Source organism: Saimiri boliviensis, chromosome 11 (assembly GCF_048565385.1).
Source record: "Saimiri boliviensis isolate mSaiBol1 chromosome 11, mSaiBol1.pri, whole genome shotgun sequence".
In the NCBI taxonomy this organism is placed as follows: Eukaryota; Metazoa; Chordata; class Mammalia; order Primates; family Cebidae; genus Saimiri; species Saimiri boliviensis.
In genome coordinates, this window is record NC_133459.1 from 64663771 (window position 1) to 64688924 (window position 25154).

At 39.7% G+C, this 25154-nt stretch overlaps 1 protein-coding gene across 5 annotated transcripts in view; it reads left to right on the top strand.

Annotated features, from left to right (window-relative positions):
* Nucleotides 1-25154, top strand: part of PDE4B (phosphodiesterase 4B) — a 578613-nt gene that overhangs the window by 512638 nt on the left and 40821 nt on the right. For 3 of the 5 annotated variants that reach the window (XM_074380971.1, XM_074380970.1, XM_003921453.3), the window contains one exon: nucleotides 25039-25151. In XM_074380971.1, coding sequence (XP_074237072.1) covers nucleotides 25039-25151 — 113 coding nt within the window. Of the gene's footprint in view, nucleotides 1-10447; nucleotides 10480-22974; nucleotides 23139-25007; nucleotides 25152-25154 lie in introns of those variants that run through there. The other 2 variants (XM_074380973.1, XM_074380972.1) reach the window with 2 other exon arrangements.

A 25154-nucleotide genomic window follows, 5' to 3' on the forward strand; every position in this document is an offset into this window, starting at 1 on the left:
GTTGGGACTTAATCATTTGTAAATATTGCATTATAGAATGTATAGCTACAAAAAGCATCATGATAATACCCAAGCCCTTTATTTCATATAGAAGAAAATCCAGTGAGAGTGACTTGCCTGTGATCACTCAGTACGTTAGTGAAATAGCTAGTTTTGGAAATCTGATGTCCTATTTTCCCTGAACAGGGTTTCATCCATAAGATGGGCTGTCTTATGATGAGTTTATAGAAGTAGAATAATTATGTGGTGCTGTGCAGTGATCAGTTAGAAATACAAATGTGGCAGTTTGGTAAAAGATCAGGGATAATAATTTGGGAGGCATCTAAATGAAAATAACATTTGAAGTTGTGAAAACAAATGAGATAGCTAAAAGAGATATAGTTCCTATAAGTCAAATGTGACAGTGAGACAATGAGGACTAAGAAGAAGTCTCCACTAAGCTTCACATTTAGAAGACCATTGGGATGAGAGAGAGAGAGAGACAGAGCAGAGTGAGGGGCTGGGACAAAAACGGAAACAGGATTCAAAATTATTTTTCTGGAAGGTGGCAGTAAAAGGAGAACGAATATCCTTGAAATGGGGCCTAAAGAAAAGCTTTCAGGTTGTTATTAGATAAGAGAAAAAAGAAACGCACGTGTAGGTGGAAGCCATGAGCCATGGAGAGAAAGAAGGTAAAGATAAAAATTAGGGAGGATAGAATTGAAATTGGGGAGGTCCTGCAAGAATCTAGAGGAGCTAGAGGAACAGGAACCATGAGGACACTGAATCAGATGGTTAAAAGTAGAAATAAAGAAGCCTCCACAGCACAAAGTGGTGAGGTGGATGGAATTCAAATTGACCTTTGTCTTATCAGTGAGGTAGAAAGTTAGGTTCTTGGTTAAAAGTGAGAGGATAGGAGGGGGAATGGGAATTTGTGAATAGTAGGAATGTCTTGACAATGACTGCGGAGAATCAGTGGAGAGATGGTAAACCCAAATTTAGGGACCTGCTGAGGAGAGAGTAGTGCATCTGTGGTAGACCTAATCAATCTAGTCTCCATGCTGTTCAACTATGGAAGCAGAAGAACAATGGGAGTTTTCCAGGAATTCCCAGGTGGTGGTGAATACTGTTTTTGTTTGTTTGTTTTTAATTACCATTGATGGAATTAGTATTAGGTAAAGAGTCAAGCAGACTGGGCAAATGCTGGCTTGACGTTTGCTGAATGAAGGAGTTAAGTCGAAGGCCAAGGTCAGGTTTCCAAGGGTGCTTTTATGCCAGGCTTTTGCTGGATGTTGCACACATTATTTTTTTATCCTTGTGATAATAGAAAAAATTAAATAAATCATAAACTTGTGAGGTAACCATTATCACCCCAAATTTACAGATAGAGATCCTCAAACTAAGATTGAGTAAACTGGGTACACAAAGACCCACAACTGTAAATGGGAGAACTTGAAACCCTGCCTTGCCGTTGCCTCCAGTAACCAGGAAGGAAATGCAAAACTGGGCAGATACGGTAGTTGAGGTCAGATGAGGAATTTCAGAAATAGAGATGGAACACTTGGTAAGCGATGGAACCCGGTGATAAGCTCCAAAGTGAAGCAGTGGTGACAGCGGAAGAATCAAAGTGCTGGTTATAGATATCAAGGCACAAGGAATTAAAGAGTCCATCGATTTTTCCCCCAGAAACTTGTTATAGAAGTATCATATGCAGAGAGAAAAGTGCATAAATCACAAGTGTAGAAATCAGTGATTTTTAACAAAATGAACACACCCATTTAATCACTATGCAGACCGAAAAAATAGATGACTGCCAATTCCATAGAAGGCCCCTGGAAATACTTCTTAGTCACTAACCCCTGAAGGTAATTACCGTCTTGACGTCTTGACTTAATATCAAAGATTAGTGTTTGTTAAAGTACATTAAATCATACTATTTAATGTACTTTTTAACATCTAGGCATTTTTTGCTCCACATTTGTGCTTATAAGATTCATTCCTATTGTTTCATGCTACAGTTGTTCCAGTTGATTTAACCACTAATACAACCTTGCAAATAGTTACCTCCTTTTCTAATGAGAAAAGAGTCCCATTATGTGAGGCACATAAACAAAAGATCATGTACATTTGTTTCTATGCATTTTTATTGGATAGATAGAAAGTGTGGGCAACTTGACAGATATATTTCTTATATAGAGAGAGCTATCCTAACATTGCATTTAGATATATTTATTAGAAAATTATAAGAAAGTTCTGTATGTTCTACTTTATAGTAGCACAAACAGCCTTGTAATTAGAAAAAAGAAGGTTCAAAATTTAGTGTGGTTTATATATACATTGTTGATTTAGGAAAGAGGCTAGGTTCAATGAACGCACTGACATTTTGAAGCAAACAAACAAAATAACCTGTGTCATTATGAGTGTTTGGAACTTCAGGATTCACCAAACTATTCTTAGTTGTTTGGAAATGGCATACACTTATTCCTGGAAGAAGCTTTAAAGAAACACCATCTGCCTTTCAGTAGTATCTCTCTGGGAAGGCTCTGTGTTATCTGTTCTGCAATACAAATATAAATAACTAGATACACTTTAAGATACAAGACGTAACATTCTAAAAAATGATGCTCCAGTGCAGTTAGGAAATCAGACAAATACATGATTAATATCGCAATGGGTTTATAAAATCTCCAAGCTGCTCAACCTCCCTTGAGACTTAGTTTCTTCTTCTCTAAAATAGAGATAATGCTCCATCTAGTTCCCTGGGCTGCTATGCAAATCAGATGATGTGGTGTATAAGGCAGCACTTTCCAAATTGTAAGGCAAGAGTATGGTATGATTCTTACTTGCTGTAAATCCTTTCCAGTTGCTCATTGCAGGTCAATGTGAAGGGGGAGTACCCAGATTCGTAGCACTACAGATTGCAGCAAAGTTCAGCCAAGTGATGAAGTTTGCCTTTGGAATCAGACAGTCTTGGATGAGAGTACACGCTCTGCCACTCACTAGTGGCTGTGTCACTTGAGGCAAGTTATTAATCTCCTGGAGCCATAGATTTCATTTGCAGAATGGAGATTATAGTACTTGTTAAACTTTGTAGAGGAATAAGTAATTGTAAGAAATGAACCCCTCATGGCACCTTGTGCTCAGAATTATACCAATAAATAGTGTCCGTCACCATAAGTCTATTATGATAATAGCAATAATAATAGTATAATGGCTTCAAGCAGCCACTTAGTGCTGTTGATGTGCAAGGCAAACATTGACCTCCTGGGGCACCTGCCAGGGTCTCCCACTGTTTGGTTATTTCATTATTTATGGGAATTCTTCCAGGCCGATGGCAGCAGGCTTGGGATCTTGGTAGCTTATACCTCTGGGCACCTACAAAATTCAGGTGCCAAAGGAGCCTCATGTGGGAGAGCCTCTGATGGAGGAACTACTCTCCTCCTCTCCACTCACACATTCCCAGGTAAGCCCTGTGCCTTTCTATACTTCCTTGATGAGTTTTAGAATAATGGAACATTGGAGCAGAAGGAGACCTCTATATGTCATCTGGTACAACACCCACATTTCACAGCTAAAGAACTAGGGTTCATAGAGGCTAAGGGACTTTCTTCTAGAGTGAGTTGGTGACAAAGCTGGGACTAGAACTAGTCTTCTACACTGCCCACAGAAGTGGCTTCACCTCCATTCTCTCCATGGAAATGGAGGCTTGTTATCTGCTTTAGAATTGGGCTTGAGTCTTACTACTCCATGGAATCCCTTGGACAATGCTTTGCATATAATACTCAGAAAAAAAGTATCTTTAAGTAGAATTCAATTTCTAGGATACCCTCTTCTCATATTTAATTTTTATAGTAGAAACCAACCTTAAAGATCATCTTTGATCTTTAATGACCAAGCTCATTTTTCTGTGCTGCACATGTCCCATTTCTGAGGAAAATTCTTCTCTAGTTGCCCTGGGCGGTCAAGCCATCTTTCCATTGCTCTCACACTGTCTCACTGGACAGCTAAGTGCTAATGCTTAGCCAGTATACTTGAGTATACTGGCTAAGAGTATAAGATCTGGAGTCAAGAGAGAATGTGAATCCCGACTGACACTTACTAGATCTTTAATGACTCTAAACCTGTTTTCTTATCTGTAAACTGGGGACAAGAATACCTACTTTATCAGGTATTAGATATTAATAGTATGTGAAGTCTTTGGTATAATGCCTTGCCAATACTGAGTGCTCTATAAATTAATATTAGGTTGCATCACAATTTATACATTGACATGTATCTCTCCCCTGTTAAACTGTTATCTTTGGGTATTGAACCTGCCTTAATTAATTTTGTATCCATGGGATCTTGGATGGTGTTGTCTGGTACAGAGTAGATTTTCAGGAGAGAGAGAAAGAGAAGGAAGGAAAGAAGAGAGGACCAGTTATGGGGTGCAGCTGAGCTCCAACCTAAAAAATTAAAGACCTGGGATCAAGCTTCAGCTTTTCCGTCTACTGGCTGTGGAGTTCTAGCTAGTCACTCAATGTCTGCAAACGCATTCTCTTTATCAGCGAAATGGGTTTGCTAATACTGACATCATAGCATTGCTATGAGGATAATTTGAGACAATGTGAGACTGTTTTGCATACTGAAATGTACAGATTTATACAGATCATCATAGTTATGAAAAGTTGTGCCTTCACTGTCTCCCTCATTTTACCAGATAATCAGCCAGTCTGCAGTGACTCCATCTATAGAGCAGAAAGCTCTCTGTTAGGTGCTGTGAGGTCTTTCCTTTCAATATGTCTACTGTGCAGAAGGGAGGTTAGAATCCACAACCTCCACCCACAGCCATGGCAGGTAGCTTGAGAGAACTTCTGGCTGGGAGCCTTTGACCTCTGTTGACCCACTCCGAGTGCCCAGCAGCAGCAGTCTCTGAAGTGACCCTAATACAGCATGTGCATGCCAGCCCTGCTCAAGTTCATCTTTGGAATGCTGTCTCCTTTGTCAAATGTCACCAGCATCATTTTCTCGTTTCCCTCATAACACACATTTTAAAGCAGCAGAGTGTATTCCCCATGACGTAAATGGTACAGTGGCACAGAGTGGAAACAGAGGGTGACCTAATGCCAGTGGAATAGAAAGTCAGGGCTGATTTCTGACAGCCACTTTCCCACTCTGAGCACCGCATATAGGAGCCAGCTCCGAGACCTTCATCTTTACCTTCATGCAGAGCTTCTCTTCCTCAGGTATAAATCCTCAAATGTATAGGCCTGGGAACCTCTAGAGAAACACAAATAAAGAGAGAAATTCACCTCGGTGCCCCATATTCTTCAGCAGGGATCTCTAAAGCTTTTTCAAATGTAAAAGCATTTCCTTTTAAACACTCTCGGAAAGCATTGCCTGCTTTCCTCACATCTAAATCCAGGTTTCTTTAACCTTCTCTTTTCATCTAAATGAGGCATTTAGGTGGTTGTTGAATCTGCATTCTTCATTCTGTAGACTTGGGTTTCTCCAGAATGTTTAGAAGGTTTAGCTCACATGGGTGTTTTATTCATTTCCTATTGCTGCAGTAAAAATTACATAAACTTAGTGTCTTAAAACAACCCAAACCAAGGTTTTGGCAAAGCTGTGTTTCTTTCTAGAGACTCTGAGGGAACATCCATTTTCCTGCTCTTCCAGCTTCTAGAGGTTGCATGCATTCCCTGGCTCCTGGTCCCATTGCATCCTCAAAAGCAGCAATATAGCTGGTTAGACCCTTCTCGCCTCCCATCACTGTGACACTAAACCTTCTGCCTCCATCTTCAGCATGAAGAACGCTTTCAATTACGTCAGGCCCGACTGGATAAACCACAATAATCTCCTTGTTTTCAGGTTACTTCACTAGCAAAGTTAACTCCATCTGCTACCTTTTGTCCTAAAACAGCATATGTTTACAGGTTGCCAGGATTAGGATACAGACATCTTTAGGAGAGTGATTTCAGAATCTCAGAATTTCTCTATAGCAGGATCAACAAACTATACCCTATGGGCCAGCCACATGTTTTTGCAAATAAAGTCTTATTGGAATACAGTCATTTGTTTATATGTGATCTGTGATGGCTTTCATGCTAAAATGGCAGAGTTATTTGCAACAGAGACCATATGGCCCACAAATCTAAAATATTTACTGTCTGGCTCTTTTGAAAAAGTTTACCTCTGCTCTGTAGCACTTTTTATATCTCTGGTTCTGACTGTAACTCTTTAGAAAATCACTCAAGACCTTGTAGATATCTGCTTCATGTTTTAATTACAACCCCACCCCAAACTTTTTAAATTCTAGCGGTGTTCTGCCTGCCTTTCCAGCGGTTCCTCCTCCATCATCAATGACCGTAAAATTATTTACCCCTTGTAGTAACTCCAAGCACCACAGAGTGTGAAGTCTCTTTACTTTGATAAATGCTGTTCCCTCTGCTTGAAATGCATTTACTTTCTTTCTCTATCTCTTGCCAGGCAAGTTCCTATTTATCCTTTAAAACTCTGCCAAGGCATAACTTCCTCCAGGAAGCCTTCTCTAACATGCCCACCCAAGGAAAAGTACTCTACTCTCAAATTGCTTCTAGAATTCTAGAATAGAATTACTTCTCCTCTTAAAACAGCCTTACTGAACTATAAGTGCCTCAAGGGCAGTAACTGCTGTATTTTCCCTTCCTATTGCCCCAGCATCTTGTTGGAGAAACTGGTTCTTTCCATTTCGGGGAGGGAATGGCTGTTTCCCTGAAGATTCACTTCTCCTGTCCCGGCCTCAGTCTCATCATCTGTGAACCCAGTAGTTGGATTAAATACAATCAGTCTCTAAAGCCCCTTCCAGATGTAATAATCCTTTCCATCCCAGAAGATTTGGCCTGGTTCCTTACAAATGCTGAGGAGAGAGAAATCTCCTCCATTAAGCTTGTGCCCTACAGAGTTGGAAATCATCCAAGATATTTTCCGCTTATAGCTTTGCTTTGACTGTGTGGCAACTGGGAACTGGAGAAATGGGAGAAGAGTGACTGGAGGAGAGCAAGGAGTTGCTGAGATAATTTGGGAGAATTTCTTATAAGTATTTGTTTTTGACCTTTCTTTAGGAACCAATGATAAGGCAGCACAAGTGGCCTGGAGAATTGTAGTCCTTCACAGCAATCCATGCCTGGAGCTCCTACACTTGTTACGGATGCACCCTAAATCCTTGCAACCACGTGGGGGTCAGGCCAAACTCAATGTGGTCCAAATTAACATGTCTCCCCCTCCCCTAACTCCATCACATGTATCGGTGTTTCTGCTCTGGTGTTGCACTCCGAGGCTTTGTGACAATTTTGGACACAGTTGTCACCTTTGTGATGATATTGGACACTCCTGTCTTCAGTCTTCCATATCCCATTCCTTGAACATATATTTTTTCCTTCCAAACATGGCTTAGAACTTAACTCTTCTCTGTCATCCTATTGCTACCACCTATTCTAGCCTACATAGGTGCTCCTGACCATAGAATCTTCCTGAGGTTCCCAACTCTAGCTACTTCCCATTGAGAGCCATCTTACATTCTCCCACCAGCCTCACTGTTGCATATTCCCTCTCTCCTCCTGCCTCACCCCTGCTCAAGAACCTACAATAGCTCCATGCTATTCCTGCATCAAATCCAAACTTCTCTGTCCCATTTCATAATCTGGCTTCACTGTTTTGTCATCACCCTCTGTTCAGTGAGACCTATCTCATCTCTGCTTCACATTTCATTTTGTCCTCCATGCCTTTCCTCCAATGGTTACCATTACCTGGCTTGTAATTTAGTTTAATTCGGTGCATTTTCACAAGCACTTAGGAAGTATCCTGCTCTGTTCAAAGCACAGGCACACCTTTGCTGCTCCCTGTCCTTCTCTGGTCATCCAACTGCAGCCCATGGTTTGCCCTTGCTGCCTTCACTTTGTGTCTGTGCACTTCTCCCCTTCTGGACACACATTCCTTGAGGACAGTGACAACTGTGTCTTTCACTCTTGTATCTCCACTGGGACCTACTATTCAGTCCAGGCTCCCAGGCCACCTGTAGCCAGACGCCATTCTCTTCCCTCTGGTTCTGTCATCTATAAATTAATGATAACAAATCTGTCTGACAGGGTTGTTTTGATTATTAGAGATATTTTGTTCAGGGTGGACTCTTGACTGATGGTTGCAATGGTTAACATTATTCTTGCCGGGCGCGGTGGCTCAAGCCTGTAATCCCAGCACTTTGGGAGGCCGAGGCGGGTGGATCACGAGGTCGAGAGATCGAGACCATCCTGGTCAACATGGTGAAACCCCGTCTCTACTAAAAATACAAAAAACTAGCTGGGCATGGTGGCGTGTGCCTATAATCCCAGCTACTCAGGAGGCTGAGGCAGGAGAATTGCCTGAGCCCAGGAGGCGGAGGTTGCGGTGAGCCGAGATCGCGCCATTGCACTCCAGCCTGGGTAACAAGAGCGAAACTCCGTTTCAAAAAAAAAAAAAAAACATTATTCTTTACATCGTTACATCGACCCCCTTAGAGTACTTCAGTTTTTGTTGCACAAAGTCTTACGCATTTGGAGTTAGAGAAAGTAAAACACATTTCATCACTTCTTAACAGACATAGAAGTTATTTCTGCTTCTGAGTCTTGATTGGAAAATTCCACACTCAACCCTACAAATTACAGTAGCTTGATACATCTGATTTCACCTGTTCATAAGAAAAGTATTTATTAGATGCTTACTGTTTACCAGGCACTTTTCAGTCCTTACCATTCGAAATTTCAGTAGCCTTTTTTTTTTGTAGGTGAGTCATTCCCTCTTCCTCATCTCAGACCCAGCCCTCTCTACCTAAGAGGAAGTGTAGTATGGGAACTATGCAATTACAGGTTTTCACTGAGGGCTTGGTTCTGAGCCTTGGCCACGTAAACCTCACTCACTCTCCACCCTCCTGGGTTCTTCTGAGGCTGTGTCTGCTGGGTGCCAGCTAGAGCCTTCTGTCTGCTGGCTGCCTAGTCTATTCAGCTTCAGAAAAATAATTTCTAATCCAAACTACAACTATTTGAAATTCAGTCAGAGTGTAGTCGTAATTCATTCATTCAAAAAGTTCAATCAGGGAGTAAATTCAATTTGGTAAATGATTGCTAAATTAAAGCAATCTCCCAGCAAGACTGACTGAACAATCTCAAAATGTCTGCTGTATGTTTCTGCAACAAACTTTGTAGTATAATCTCTTCATTAAAAGGTTAATATTCCCTTGTTTACTACTATTTCAAATAATACGAATTTGCATAATTCAAGGAAATCTTCCAAACTAGATAACATGACATTATATGATAAATGCCAGAAGAACCATCAAAACAAAACAAAAATCAAACCTTCACTAATGAGAAAAGAACTTTTAAAAATTACTCCATACATCTGTAATCTAGATTATCCCAGTTCTAAGACTGTTCAGAATCTGTGTCTAGTTGTTATATGTGTGAAGTTGGCCGTAAGAGGCCAAAATGTCAGAAGTGACATGCAAAACATTTACAGTCCTGTCTGTATGTGTGTGTTCAGGGGGAGATTGATTTAAGCCAATATTTTCTACCTAGCCTGCACATTTATGTTGGCAAGATTTCACTGGTAAATATTGGTCTAAACCAAACACTGAAATCTTTAATCACATTTAAACAGACATTGCATTATACTGCATTAGACGCTGCATTAGAAAGCAACTAACAGGGAAAGAGTAAGCACAGCTGATAGCTACAATCTTTCAAGGGTAAAAAGGAAAAATCAGAATTCAGTAAAATTCTTCAGAAGGAGAAATGCCAAGAAAACCATAGCTGAAATACAAAATTTTGTTTTTCTAAAGTCTGGAGCTGAGTTCAGTTAAGTGACGTAGTTTACAAACCAGGGGAAATTAGGGCAGGAACGGAAGTACTACTAAATTAGGAGAGCTCAGCCAAAGGAAAGTGAGCTAGCTGTGACATACACAGTATTGGCTTCTTTCTCTCATTCTCAAACAATTCTTGTTTGCTACTGTGTGGCGTTGGGTTGCCATGAAACCTGAGGACTAATTTTATATTTCATTGGAAGTTCTGAATCTGTCACATAAAGCAACTGTTTGTCTACCCACAGAAGCTGCAAAAATCATAACTATTAACCTTTCCTAACACGCACAGAAAACCTGAACCCAAAAAGTGTTGCCTGGCGTTCTTTGTTCAGTGTCTTCATTCACATCCAGGGGTTCTTACTGAATCATCCAGAACCCCATAAATCACCTCAAGAGCCTGGGAGTCTCCTGCTGAACTGTTCCTTCCTCCATCCCTCACCACCTCTACCCGTACCAAACCCCATCCCTCACACTTCAGACATAGCCCTAGGCTGCTTAGATGCTTGCTAAGAAAGTCTTCAGGAGGAATAGCTGTTTTATCTCTGAAATCTATGCTTATTCCTGCTTAATTAAACTGTCATGCCACACATTTTGGTATAGATGATAAGATTTGAGAAAAGCAGGGACCCTGTGGAGATGAATGGTCAGTTCCACTGAAGGGTGCCTGAAGGAAACACTTTTTATTTGTTTCTTCCTTATTATTTTTTAAAGTCAGGCCTGGTGCAGTGCCTCACACCTGTAATCCCAACACTATGGGAGGCCGAGGTGGCAGGCTCACTTGAGCCCAGGAGCTCGATACCAGCCCGAGCGACACAACAAGACCCCCATCTCTACAGAAAATTAAAAAATCAGCCAGGCATTGTGGTAAGCACCTGTAGTCCCAGCTACTTTTGATGCAGGAGGATCATTTGGCCTAGGAGTTTGAGGCTGCAGTGAGCCATGATCACGCCATTATGCTCCAGTCTGGGTAACAGAGTAAAATCCTGTCTCTAAAAAAATAAAATAAAATAATTTATCAGCTCTTAGGAGAGAGTGAGGAGGTGGGACTCTCAGGAAAAAAATGTTGTAAGACTCAGTGAGGTTATTGCCCAACCTGGCTGGCTGAGGATGGAAATCATCTGAAGCAACTCTTAAAAAGAACAAATTCCCAGAACTCAGTCTGCCAAGACTGCTTTATGGAGGTTAGCCTGGGAATCACCCCCAGGAGATTCAGATGCACCTCTTCTATAGACTGGTATAGTAATGAATATGAACTTGGAATTCAGGCTGGATTAGAAACCACAATCTAGTATATACCTAGTGCTATAACTTTGGGCAGATTATGTAACCTCTCTGAGCCTCGGTTTACTCATCTATAAAATAGGGATAATAACTATTTACAGGAGTTATTGCAAAGATTAATGAAATAATATACATAGTCTTTCACACACTGCCTGACTTATGACGGGTCAGAAATAAAGTTAAGCCAATCCAAATGTTCCCTTGAGACTCACCCAACTGAGATAGCCCCTAAGGCATTCCTGATCACACTGGAGGCCAACTGCCTCAGTCTGAATTATGTCTCCACTAAATCTGTGACTCTGGAAAGTTACTGAATTTCTCTGTTTCTCATCTATAAAATAAAATAATTATATATAAAAGAATACTCAGGTCATCAAATTATGAGGGAGATTAAATTAGTTAATGAATATAAAGGGCTTAGAAGCAGTGACTACTACCAAATAACTATTAGCAAAAATCATTATATGTATTACCATCTCTTTTAAGATAAGCAATTATGGTGGAATGAATGCTGGCCTTTAAGTGTTCAAGTCCTGACTGTAAATTTATAACCTAGAATAGTGCTTCCCAATAGAAATATAATATACACCCTACAGGTAATTTAAAATTTAAAATTTTCTAGTAAATACATAATAAGAAACAGGTGTAATTAATTTTATTAACATATTTTACTTAACTCTACAAAATATGCAAAATAGCTAACGTGTAATCAAATATATACACTTATAAAGCAATTTACACATTTTTTCATACAAAGACTTTGAAATCCGGCATCTATGTTGCACTTACTGCACATCTGACCACAGACTAGCCACATTTTAAGTACTCAGTAGCCACATGTGACTAGAAGCTACCATATTGCACAGTGTAGACATTCCAGATTCTAAAACAAGTCCCATCACCTTCGTGAGCCTCAATAATCTCATTTGTAAAAATGGAGATAACTTTATTGGCTTTGTTTGCAGAAGAAAATGAGTACACTTGAAAGTGCCATGTCAACTGGTAAAGACTGCATATAGCAGGCTTTCTGCTCTTTACAACACCCGGACTATCAAATATAATGTGATTCTCATAAAGTGATGTGCCCAAGGTTGTGTGTGATCTGAGACATCACCCAGGATAGCATCAGGCAGAGACGCTTTCTTATAGGCACATAAGAGAGATTTTAGTTGGATGTTTCAAGAGATTGGAATTTTTCTAGTTCTCTTCCCCTCCTCATCCACCACCTTCATTCTCAATAGGAAACACATTTGCTTCTACTCTTCACTGACTCTTGAAATTCCTATGACTGTTTTCATTCTACAAATAAAGATAAAATTGAGGGATAAATAACCCTGTGTTCTCTCTGATAACATCTTAATTTGAGGCCTCCTTATTTCTTAAGCTCCTATCTTTTTCTACAAATTATATTCTGAGTTGATAATATACCAAGTGCTTATTCTCTACACTGTCTTATAATTGTTATAAAATTCTGCTATCAGACCAATAGCTCTTCTTTTAAAGATTGTATTGTATATATCAGGAGCTCTGAAATTGGAGTCAGAAATCCTACATTCAGGTTTCTGCATTTACTAGTTATGGGATTTGAGGTAAATCGTATAATGACCGGAAGACATGAAAATTCCCTGAGCTTCATCAGTCTTTTCCTCTGTAAAATAAAGATAATAATATCTCTCTCACAAGACATGATAAGGATTAAAAGAGCGCATAAGAAAGTGATCTGTAACTGCAAAGCATTAGACAACTATAAAATGGTATTTAGGGATTTATAAGCTATTTTATGCATGCTATTCTTCCATTGAGCAGTTTTGGCTCCTCATTCCCTGCCAAATAAAGTCAGATTCCCTAGTCTAGCATAAAAACCTCTCCAGAAATTGACCCTCACCACACTACTTCTGCAAGTTTATCCAACTCAATCCACTTACTCAAATCAAATGTTCTAACCAACAGGAACTCTAATGTTTGTCCCCCCCAAACAATACTGAGACATGTGACGTATTTCTAATTTTGTATCTTTCTTCATGCTGTCTATTGCCTTACATTTCAATCTCTCAAACTTCCACCCATTCTTCTTTGCCTGGCCTCTAAATCGCTCATGATCTCCTTTTCCCTCATGTCCTTGAGCTCTATCTCTGAAGCCTCTGAACTTTGCTTGTGTCCTTCTTATGACAGCTGTGAAAACCTATGTGGGATTCTAGTAATTCTTGGTGCACAGAGACTTGCAATAAGATGCCTGAATGTAGGTACTCAGTGAGAGTTAAATAACCAATTCTGCAAGTGATTTTGCAGAAGTACTATTGAGAGGCAAAATGTTTCCCGCACAAAATCTAATCAGCCTAGAAATCTAATCAACACACGAATGTGAAAGAAAGACAGGGCTGATTAACTATGGTAACACTGAATAAATCAGTAAAAAGAAAGTAGTTTGTTTGGAGACTAGCAAAAAAAAGAACAAAGGACAAGTATTGGACATAGTGTCTTTGATACTGTTCAGTAGCAAAGGCCTCCCTTTTTTTTGGTAAGGCATAGCCCATGTTGATGGTTGGGCATGTCTACAGTTCAACCAATATTTTTTGAGCTTCTACTAGGTAACAGATGCTATGGTGCACAAAAGATAGCTCAAAAAGATACTTCCCCTGCTCTCAGGAAGGTTAGTATCTAATAGATGAGAAAAACCAACAGAAATATTTGCAACGAAATATGGTCATTTGGAAATAGAGGTTTGCATATAGTGTTGTAAGATCTTAGAGGAAGGAGGCTTAATCCCACCTCAGAATATTTAGAAAACTTTGTAGGCTGAGTCCTAAAAGATAAGGAAGAGCTAGCCAGGTGAACAAAGTTAGGAAAGCCCTTTCAGGCAGATAGAAAAGCTTGAGCAGAAACAACTATTATACAATCTATCTCACTAAGGGAGCTGAGTATATCAGGCTTAAAGAAAGGAGCCATTTAAACCTTACAACTAACTAACTAACTCTCCTACTCTAATTTCATGCTTACCAAGCCATCTTTTTTTTTTTTTTTTTTTTTTTTTTTTTTTTTTGAGAGAGAGTTTTGCTCTGTCACCAGGCGCCAGGCTGGAGTGCAGTAGCATGATCTCCGCTCACCAAGCCGTCTTATGATTAGAATTTGGCCTCCCACATAGGGAAACATGTGATGACCAGAAGACGTAAAAAGCTTTTTACAAATTATTGTTCTTTATTTATTAATTTACTGGACTCTGATTTGCCATTGTGCTCTTGTGAGTTGAACTAGCATAAACTGAATGAAATCAAAATGCACTAACAAAATCCCTTTTCTGCCCCTAAAAGGCTGAAGTGACTTGAATTTTGGCCATCAGCCAAATTCCACCACCTTAGAGGCCATGCGGTTTTAACTTACAAATGTTTTAAATCCATTCACCTCTCTCCATCTCCATTGCTACTACATAGTTGTAGTTGTCATCATCTCCAGCATAGGCTACTGTGACAAAGAAATTATAATGCTATCTGTGTCCATTCTTGCTGCTATAACAAAATATCTGAGACTGGGTAATTTGTGAAAAGCAGAAATTTATTTCTCACAGTTCTGGAAGCTGGGAAGTGCAAGATCAAGGCATTGGCAAGTTCAGTGTCTACAGAGAGCTGCTTTCTTTGCTTCAAGATGGCACCTTGTCGTTGTGTCCTCTGGAAGAGACGAACTCCGTGCCCTCACATGGCAGAAGGGATGAAGGAAAAAACGGCCTAGCTAATTCTCCCCAGCCCTTTAAAAAGGTTGCTAATTCCATTCATGAGTACTCTGCCCTCATGACTTAATCACCTCCAAAAGGCCCCACCTCTTAACACTATCACATTGGCAGTTAGGTTTCAATATAGGAATTTTGGGGGACACATTTAGACCATAGCAAACGCTACCAGCAACTATCACGAATACTTAACTAGGTTACTGGGTAATGTTTTACGTGTTTTGGTATGGCTTACCTCATTTAATCTTCATAGCTACCCCACAAGAAAGATATGCTTACCACCATTTTAGAGATGAGGAAAATAAGGCTTAGAGAAATTGAGTAACTCATTCAAGTTAATACTGGTAATAAATGGCAAAGCCAGATAGCAAACTCATGTATGTCTTCCCGTAGATATGGGGCTCTTGAATATTAGTTAGCTAACATCGTTGCTAGTCTCTAATGATCTTTCTTGCCTTCAAGTTCATTCACCAAATTGCAGCCAGAGGGATTTTTTTTTCAAAGCAAATTTGGCTGGGCCAATCCTTTGACAGAGCTCTACTAACTTTGCCAGTTGCTTCCAGAATAAAATTCAAGAACTTTGCATGGCCTTCCATGGCTGTATATAACCTCATCCTAACTTCTTCTACCAGTCTTTCCTGAGCATGCTCTGATGTTCCCCCTTGCCTAAAATACTTGTCTCTCTCTTAATACTTAATTCTTACTCTTCCAAATCTGATAACTTTCCAAGGCAGGCCTTCCCTCACATCCCCACTTTTCAGATTTTGGATCCCTAATTATCCCTATTTTAAATGTTTTAGCATTCTACACTTCATAGTAGCTCTGTTCCAAGTTGTACTAAGTGTTTGCATAATTATTTTTTATTCCTCTTAGGATATAGGCTTCAAGTAAGCAAAACTCTTAATATTCACCACTATACCCTTAGAGTTTCATGCTGTGCCTACGGCGTAATGGGCACTCAAAAATTTTACTCATTGCCGGACGTGGTGGCTCAAGCCTGTAATCCCAGCACTTTGGGAGGCCCAGGCAGGTGGATCACGAGATCAAGAGATCGAGACCATCCTGGTCAACAAGGTGAAACCCCGTCTCTATTAAAAATACAAAAAAAAAAAAAAATTAGCTGGGCATGGTGGTGCACGCCTGTAATCCCAGCTACTCAGGAGGCTGAGACAGGAGAATTGCCTGAACCCAGGAGGCAGAGGTTGCGGTGAGCCGAGATCGCGCCATTGCACTCCAGCCTGGGTAACAAGAGCGAAACTCTGTATCAAAAAAAAAAAAAAAAAAATTTACTCATTGTTTATCGTATCATATTCAATAAATAATAGCCAACATTCATCTGGTACTTGTACCATGCACTTTCCTTAGCACTTTACATTTATGTATTTGTTAACCAAATGCTACAGCCATTAAAGTAGATGCTGTTATTATTCTCATTACACAGATGAGGAAACTGGGGCACAGAGAAGTTAAGTAACTTCTTATATAACAAAGTTATAAAACAGTAAATGGGAGTACTGGAATATGAACCAAGGCAGCCTAGCTCCAGAGACCAAGCTTTTAATCACCACTCTGTACTCTTCATACATCTTTTGTCAATGTATTTACTTTATTAGAAAAATAATTGGATAGCAGCTTGCCTCTATCCTCATCACTTTCTTGTGTCATTGGTCTTTAATACAAATACAGGTAGACAATTAAGTTCTTTGAACATCTTTCATATTGGTGATGCATGTTTTAGCTGGATGAGAGCAAATTCTCATTAGTATTGAATGCCAAAGTCAGAGTTCTGGAGAGCAGATTTTGATAAGGGTAAGGACATTAAAAGAGTGGGAAGTAGACCAAAAGGAAATAATGCTATGAGGCTGGCATATCAAAGACTTAGTTTTGCCTTGTCTAAGCCTATCTCTGTAAAAGAAAGAGAAACTTAGACCATTTATTTATAACAGGCCCCATGGCTTAGCAAAAAAGATTTATAGAATTTAGAATCAAAGAACTTAATAGAATTTAGAATCAAAGAACTTAAAATGTCTCCATTCTCCCTTCTTTTCCCATCTTTCCCCCTCAATCTCTCTGTCCTTCTTCTTCGCCGCCATCCCTCCCATCCCCATCATATCACTTTAAGCAAATTGTTAAATGCATCCAAGTTCTCAATTTTCTCACATCATAATGGAAAATGTATGTCATAATGATAATAATTTCTCTCTTGGGGTTATTTTTCAAGGAAAAAATTCGATATGTAAGTGAAAGTGCTTGGTAAACTGTCAAGTTACATATATGAAAGCCAGTTGTGATTAATTTTTTTTTTTTACTTGTAGTCTTGGAGGAATTTGCTAAAGAAATCAGCATCAAAATGACCTACTTTTCACTGTTATTTCCCTTAAGGGCAATGAACCTCTTCATTTGTGAATCCACCCAGAGTGAAATCCCCGTCATATGCAATTGCAAAGTTCCATATTTATAAAGACATGGTAACAAAAGAAAGGCTACATAGGGCTTGCAAACTTTGCCCTTGGAAAAATTACGTTGTGGCGTTTACATGTTTTCCTATTCTTATGATTTGTTCCATAGATGTTTTACACAAGGTTAAAATAACATGCCCTCTTGAAATGTTGCACTCTAACCTGTGTGTGCTTCACTTACCAAATATTACACACACACACAGACACAGACACACACACACACAAACACATACACACACATATGAAGAGAGAGACATAGAGAGAGCGTGCTTTGGGCATAATAACTCACAATGAAGAGAAAATATTCCTAACTCTAAGGAAAAAAATCACAAATAAATCACCAAATAAATAAGCCAATAGCCTCAACCTAACATTTTTGCATAAAGAGATGCCAATTATTTCTATATGTATGAAACTATTTTACATTTTAGCAAGTATTTATTACACTAAGGAAGGAACAGAAGAATCGAATCAATATGCTAACTTAAAGGCATGTAGAGCCTTAGGAGTAACCCAGACATAAGCCATCTACAGGGCTAGAAGCTTGTGAATGAAGCTAAAAGTCAAGCTGAATGTAAACAATCCAATTAATACACACTTCTCATTTATAAAGTTCAGAAGATTATGAGAGGAAGCTGAGAAGGCACCTAACTTCACAGACCTACCATTTAGAGAAAGAAAGGGATTTCCAATATAACCATTCAGTGCAATAGACAATACCACTCCTGAAGCGTGTTGTTCATTGCTGTAATCCAGCACCCACCCAGCAGCAGGCTTAGCACATAGGAGATGCTCAGTGTACTTCTGCTGAATGAATGAATAAACAGCTTCCTTACACAGTTCTCCATGTCCGAAAGGCCGCAACCTGGTATATCAGTTAAAATTTTGTGAAAGCCAAACGATCCATTAGGTCAGGTGTATATTTTAGAAGTGGAAACTAACAACCTCTAACACAAGACAAGTGTCAAGAAGGCATTTTTCTGAAGTCATGCAGTAGGAGGGATGTTTTAGAATTTCATGGCCAACCATACACATGCTTCCTTTCCAAAGGCCAAAGCAAAACTCTCTCAATAACTCAGCTGTCAAATACACATCAATATATCATCAGGAAAGTGACCCAGGACCAGAGAAATGGTGGGAGGGAGAGGAGAAGTTCCTGACACATGCCAGATGCTATACCAAAGGCTTGGCATATATTGAATCACTTACTTCTCACAGCTAGTTTAAACTAACTTCCTGTTTTACAGGTGAAGAAATGGACACTCAGTGGGCTACTTACCTTGTCTGAGGTCACACTGCTATTAAATAGCACAGTTTTGATTTATAAACAGCTGGGGCAGACTCCAATGTGCTCCACCAAATTTCGAGTTAGTAGGAGCATCCTGGTCTATCCATAGCACATTAAAACCAGCATTTGTTGTTGTTGCTTTTTACCTCTGTGAGTTTTACTCTAACTCTGTTGATACCCATTGCTATAGCTAAACAAAAGGAAAAGAAATATGTTTTTAGAAATTCTGTGCTTGTTTTTTTAAACTAGGTTTTCCCTAGATGGGACCATCTGTTGAAAGCCTACATGGATATCCAGAAAGACAGAAAAGTGCACAAATCACAAGTGTAGAAGTCAGTGAGTTCTTATAAAGTAAAAATACCTATGTAACCAGTTCCCAGACCAAGAAATAGATAATTTCCAACCCCATAGAAAGCCCTTCAAGTCCCTCCTGTTCACTAACCTCACAAGGTAACCAATACCTTGACTTCTATTACTATAGATTAGTTTTTGCCTCTTTGGAACTTTATGTAAGTTGAACCATACTATTTTTTCATGTACTTTTTAATATTTGGTTTCCTTTGTTCCACTTTGATGTTTATGATATTCATTCACATTGCTGCATGTGCCAGTCGGTCCAATTGATTTAATCACTAGCATAACTTTGCAAATAGTTACCACCTTCTCTAACAGAGAGTCCAATTGTGTGAAGCTCATAAAGGTTATGTATAGTTATTTTCTATGTGCTTTCATTGGATAGAAAGTGTGGGTAATTTGACAGACAAGTGTCTGATATATGGAGCTATGTTGGAATATCATTTTTATGTAATTTGTAAGAAATTTATATTTGGGGTATATTTTGATGCTTTCAATTGCTAATTATGTGTAATTTGGGGCAGAGCACTTATCTCTCTGATCCTCAGTTTTCTCATCTGTATTACGAGCCATGAGAGCTAGGGTTTCAAAGTTAAATGACATCAGATACATAAAGGGCCTCTGTGCCTACTTTTCCAAGAGATCAGTGTAGTCATAAGATTACACTTCCCTGTACTGATTGCAGGGCCAGCTTTTAGGGCACCTGAGGTCTTTTACTAGTGGGACCACTGATTTCATAACTGCTAAAATGTGTCCCCATGTTTTCTAACTATGAGCAACTAGCTATTTGTGGCCAGGCAGAGGTTTCTAATTACCCTTTCCTGTCACTCTTCTCTGGATCTCTCCCTCTTCCCAACACAGCTCTGCTAACACACACACATTTCTACTAGATTTGCATAAAAAAAGCTGGGGAAATTGCTCTATGAACCTAAGTATTAGATGAACTGAAAAATTATTAAAACAGAAAAAAAGGAAAAGATCATTGACCAAAAATAAGAATTCTGCTCAGCAGTTTGTACAATGTGATCCTATTTCTATTATATACATATGTACGTATACACACACACACAAACACATACATGAGAGGATATGCACAAAGGAGTCAGCAATGATAATCTCCGCTACCAATGTGAGATTTTTTATCATGTGAATTTTTGGCTTCTCTGCAATTTTCTAATTTTCTAAACGTGACTATATCCCATCTGTAATAATAAATGAGATATTTGCAAAATGTATATAATACTAAAAGGTTCACAGTCCATTTTCGTGTGTATTCTTTGATTCTACCTTTCCGTGAGAATAGGATATTTTTTTCTTTTCCTCATTTTAGAGATAAATAAATTTACCCTTCAAGAACATAGGTAATTTACCTGAGGTTACCCACTGAAGCGAGATGCAGGACAAAAACCATACCAGGTCTTCTGGGTAAATATTGCACAGCTTCCTTATGCTAAGGCCTGCATTAGGTAGAGCAGAAGAGGGAAGTGGAGACTCAAGAAATGACAACACTTAGGAAAGCAGTTATGCAATTTTAAATAGAAGAGATCCAAGGGTAAGATGCAACTTTAAACGCCACATTTTCAGAAATACATGCATCTTTCAGTGCTAAACTGAATCCTCTATTACATAGGCCAAAATATAGTCTTGCTAGGAATCTGGAGGGAACTATTTGCTCCAATAATTTAACCTCTGACTTCTTAGTTTATGCCTTAAGGTAAATAAGATAGTCATCCCCCTTCCGTATCTATCACACGGAGATGTTGCAAGGATTAATGAATAGTGTGCTGGGAGCTCCTTTGAAAAAAGAGCTATTTGAATGCCACATATCATTAGCAGATTAATATTAATTATAATTATTTACTCAATTTATCTTCCTGTTTCTCAGAGTCAAATGCAATACCCAGCAGACCCACAGAAGGAAGAAAATCTTTCTTTGCTACTTTTGTTGGCGTGAAAGAGGGAAAGAAGAGAGAAAGAGAAGGGAGGTTGGTTCTCCCTGCTTCTTCCCTCTGGATGTTTTTGAAAACGAAGTTCAACCTCATGGCCATACATATGACTTATTTTTAGTGCCTCTGAGGTTTGCTTCTGTGGTGTTAAACATTGTTTCTTCTCAGGCCATGTAAGACAGGAACAGAGCCCCCTTCATGGGCATGTAACCCGTGCGGCTGCACAGAGCCCTATGCTCAGAAGGGCACCATATTTGCCATCTTAAAACTTGTAATAATATTATCTTTGAACTTGTGTTTTGTAAGTGATATCTGATGGGACAATGGAGTATATGCCAGGGGCTTGGAGCCTTGGCTCATGCCCTTTCTTACTTCCTGTCACCTTCCTGTCTCCCTGGTGCCTTCGGAATCGTCCAGCTTCCTTTTCCCACCTGCACCTGTGACCACTGCTGTCCTCCATCCCCAGTCAGGGTACCTGCACAGGGAGCATCTGAGTTAGCCATGTGTGCTTTGTAGCCTCAGGTGGGGTATGGTAGCAGCTGTCTCTGCCCTGAGCTGGCATGGCTGTGGTAGACAAAGTCTGATGGGGGTGACCTCTTGTCCACTTCTGATTCAGGAACCCAGCATGTCCCTGCTAAGAGGTTGCAGTACCCTTAGCAGTATGCTAAGTACCCAAAGGGTTGTCTGCTGTGAATAGGGACATGGGGACCATGGAAAGGGAGAAATAACCTAACTTGACTTCCCCAGCTCTCGTGCCTAGTGGGGGCACAGCTCATCAGTCTGGCAGCTATCAGGAAGGAGTAGCCAGCTGTTGGTGAGCTATGCATGTACCCTTAGTCATAAGAGGCAAGGCCTTCAGGTTGCTGTGAGGGTCCGCACTCACCTCAAAGTATCCCAGTGCCTGAAATAATATAATATTTAAACACACCAAGCCATTAATTGTGACAAGTGTAGCATAATAATTAAGATGTTAACATTGGGGAAATCAGGATGCAGGGTACATGGGAACCCCCTGTATTATCTTTGCAGTTTTCTGTCAGTCTGAAAGTATTTTAAAATAAAAAGTGTATGAAGAAAAAGCCCACCATGACAAGTTGGAAGAGAGAATGCAGAAGAAAGGGAAAACACTTTATATTTTAGTATATTTTATAGCACTTTTACTGCTTTTTGAACAAGGTGCCCTACACTTTGAGTTTGCACTGGGCCTTTCAAATTATGCAGCCGATTTTTGCTGTAAAATTCCTTGTTGAATATGTAATTCAGCTATCTCCCTTGCTTTTCTTCCTCACACTCTTTCTTACCCCTCACCACTCGGCCTCTGGATTTCTCCAATTGCCATTAATAATTCTCCTATGCATCTGTCACCTACTAAGAACTGGCTACCATCCTAAGCAATTCGTATATTTTATCTTATTTCATCCCCGTATAACTTTGTGAGATAAGTCTTTTTATCCTTATTTTACAGATGTAAGAAATTGAGCTAGGACCACACAGTAAGTGGTAGAAGAGAAAGTCAGTAGTCATGATTCTCACTCCAAATATGGTGCTTTTTTCCACAGTGCTACAGACAGACCGTTTAGTCTCCAGGTGCCCAGGTATTTGTAGGCTGCTTAGGCACTTTGGTTTCCATTCCTCCAATTATTTACGGAGTATCTTCCAGGTTCCAAGCACTGGGTGTGGTGCTAATTAAGCTAGAAAGTTATAGCAGGGATGCCTGTCCTGAGCTGCTCTGGTCATTTTCTTTGATTGTATTCCTAGGTAGCAGGTGTTTGATGTTTCTCTGTTTAGTACAGTCTGACCTCTGTGCCCCTGCCTTAGTTGCCGTGATAGGAAAACTATAAAGTGGACACAAAATCAATGAAAAAATGAAGCAAGAAATGAAAAACAATGAAGCAAGACCCCTTCATATCCGTTGTCTAGTCACCCACATCTCACATTGTACCAACTCTGGAAGTACGTCTGGGCTTGTTCCATATAATAGACGCATGAGCTCATTGGTGTATCTTTGAAGAGTCCTTCTCTTTTTCAGTAATTTTGTTGGCATAATTACTATAAGTATTTCTTCTGTCAAACTTGAGTAGAAATCAAATCCTTTTTTTCCTCTTCATGAAGGAGAAATGTGACGTATCATCTTGCAGTCGTTTTGCATATCAGTGGATTCAAAAGGTTAGGGGCAAACTGCTTTCTCGCCACGGTCCTGGTGAATGTCTGATCTTATTGACAGAGAACCACAGGTCGTGATGTGGAAGACACGAAGGTAGTAAATCTCCAGCAGCTGGGAAGTTGTTGGACTTTTTCCTTTATTAGAGGCAGGGAATGAGGATGGGAGGGTTCTGTCTCTTTGGAAAAAGCTTCCTTGGAAGAAGTGCTCTTCTGGAAGCAAACAGAGGAGGCAAGGGGGGTGTTTTGGACACACTAGAGAGTAAGTCAGAGAATCTTCCGTGTTGAGGCAACATTGCAAAATTGAAGTGGAAGAAAGGAAGGAAGGTATGTGCAAGTCTGGCTTGAAATGAATTTTATTTAAAACACCTCAATTCTTCTCTGCACATTTTTGAGGAGTATGAAAAAAAAATGGAGGAAGTTACCTCCAGTGGTTTTGTGGCTTTTTAAGTATGACATACAGGATATTGAATTTAACCCCTGTTTACCCTGAGGTGTGTGAATATTCTGAGGACAAACAAAGCAACTATTCTTTGAAATATGCGTCTGTGGCCAAGTGATTCCAGTTACTTGGAATCACAGTTCTGTTGATTCTCTTTTCTGCTTCAAGTATTTGCACACCACAGACATAAGATTATTCACATAATAATTTTTGAAAACTGTGGTCTTGCTAGAGTTTCTGTATAAATGTATAAAAATGTGTTTTAAATATGGCAGGAATGTTATATTAGAACTCTATACGAGATTTTACATTTTATTAGTGCCTATTGTGTGTTTGTATTTCAGAAAGCTTGGTAAAGTTAATAAATGCTGTTTCTCTCAAAAACAGTCATGTATGCAGGAGAGTCCGACTGCTTTATACAACTCTCTGTAGCTTCATCATTTCATCTAGCATTTATAAAGTTAATTCAGTGTTTATTAAGATAGATTTCTTAAGCCAATAATCTGAAGTATTTCTTGAAGTATAGACTCTCAAACTTTTGGATGTAAAATGACATGTTAAGGATATGTAAAAAGAGTTTTAATCACCTAGCAAAAAAAAATGTAATCTTCAAAACAATATTTTTCATATGGACCACCAAAAAATATTTCCAGAAAGTCTAGATTCTTAGAGCAACAAATCAGAGCCCCCAGCTTTAATCAAAATAAAAATCTGCAGCATTCACATCTGGCTCCACCTGAAAGTCCGGTTCAGAATTTCCCTGTGATCCTGGCACTTGCAGAAGGGAAGTTTTAGCTTTGTTTAGTATAACAAGAGCTGCAGGACTCCCAGGCCAATAAACGTGTTCACGTAAAACTCCAGACAGTTTCTCTTAGACTGAAGTCTTATCAGGGAAACCTCATTTTCCCTCTAATTAAAGGAAAGATTTAAGGGAGAGAAAGGAATAGCCTATGCCTCCTACTTGTGTGGGTAGGTGTTAGCTGAATTAAAAGTTATTCCAACATGAACACATTCCCCAGCATGAATGACTGCCCAGACGTTGAACGTAATGGTCAATCAGTTTTCCCCAAAATTTTAACTGTTTCATTTAGAAGAAAAGCAAAAATGAGAAAAAGCTTTCTTCATTTCTCCTTGAGATGGCAAAACACTCAGAAATGACATCACATACTCTAAAGAACCCTGGGATGACTAAGGCAGGGAGAGCCTGAGAAAACTCTTTGCTGCTTCTGCCTTTAGTTTTAAGACACATTTATGCAGATGAGCTTATAAGAGACCGTTCCCTCCGCCTTCTTCCTCAGAGGAAGTTTCTTGGTAGATCACCGACACCTCATCCAGGCGGGGGGGTGAAAACTTGGCACCAGTCATCCCAGGCAGAGCACCACTGTGATTTGTTCTCCTGGTGGAGAGAGCTGGAAGGAAGGAGCCAGCGTGCAAATAATGAAGGAGCACGGGGGCACCTTCAGTAGCGCCGGAATCAGCGGTGGCAGCGGTGACTCTGCTATGGACAGCCTGCAGCCGCTCCAGCCTAACTACATGTCTGTGTGTTTGTTTGCAGAAGAATCTTATCAAAAATTAGCAATGGAAACGCTGGAGGAATTAGACTGGTGTCTAGACCAGCTAGAGACCATACAGACCTACCGCTCTGTCAGTGAGATGGCTTCTAACAAGGTA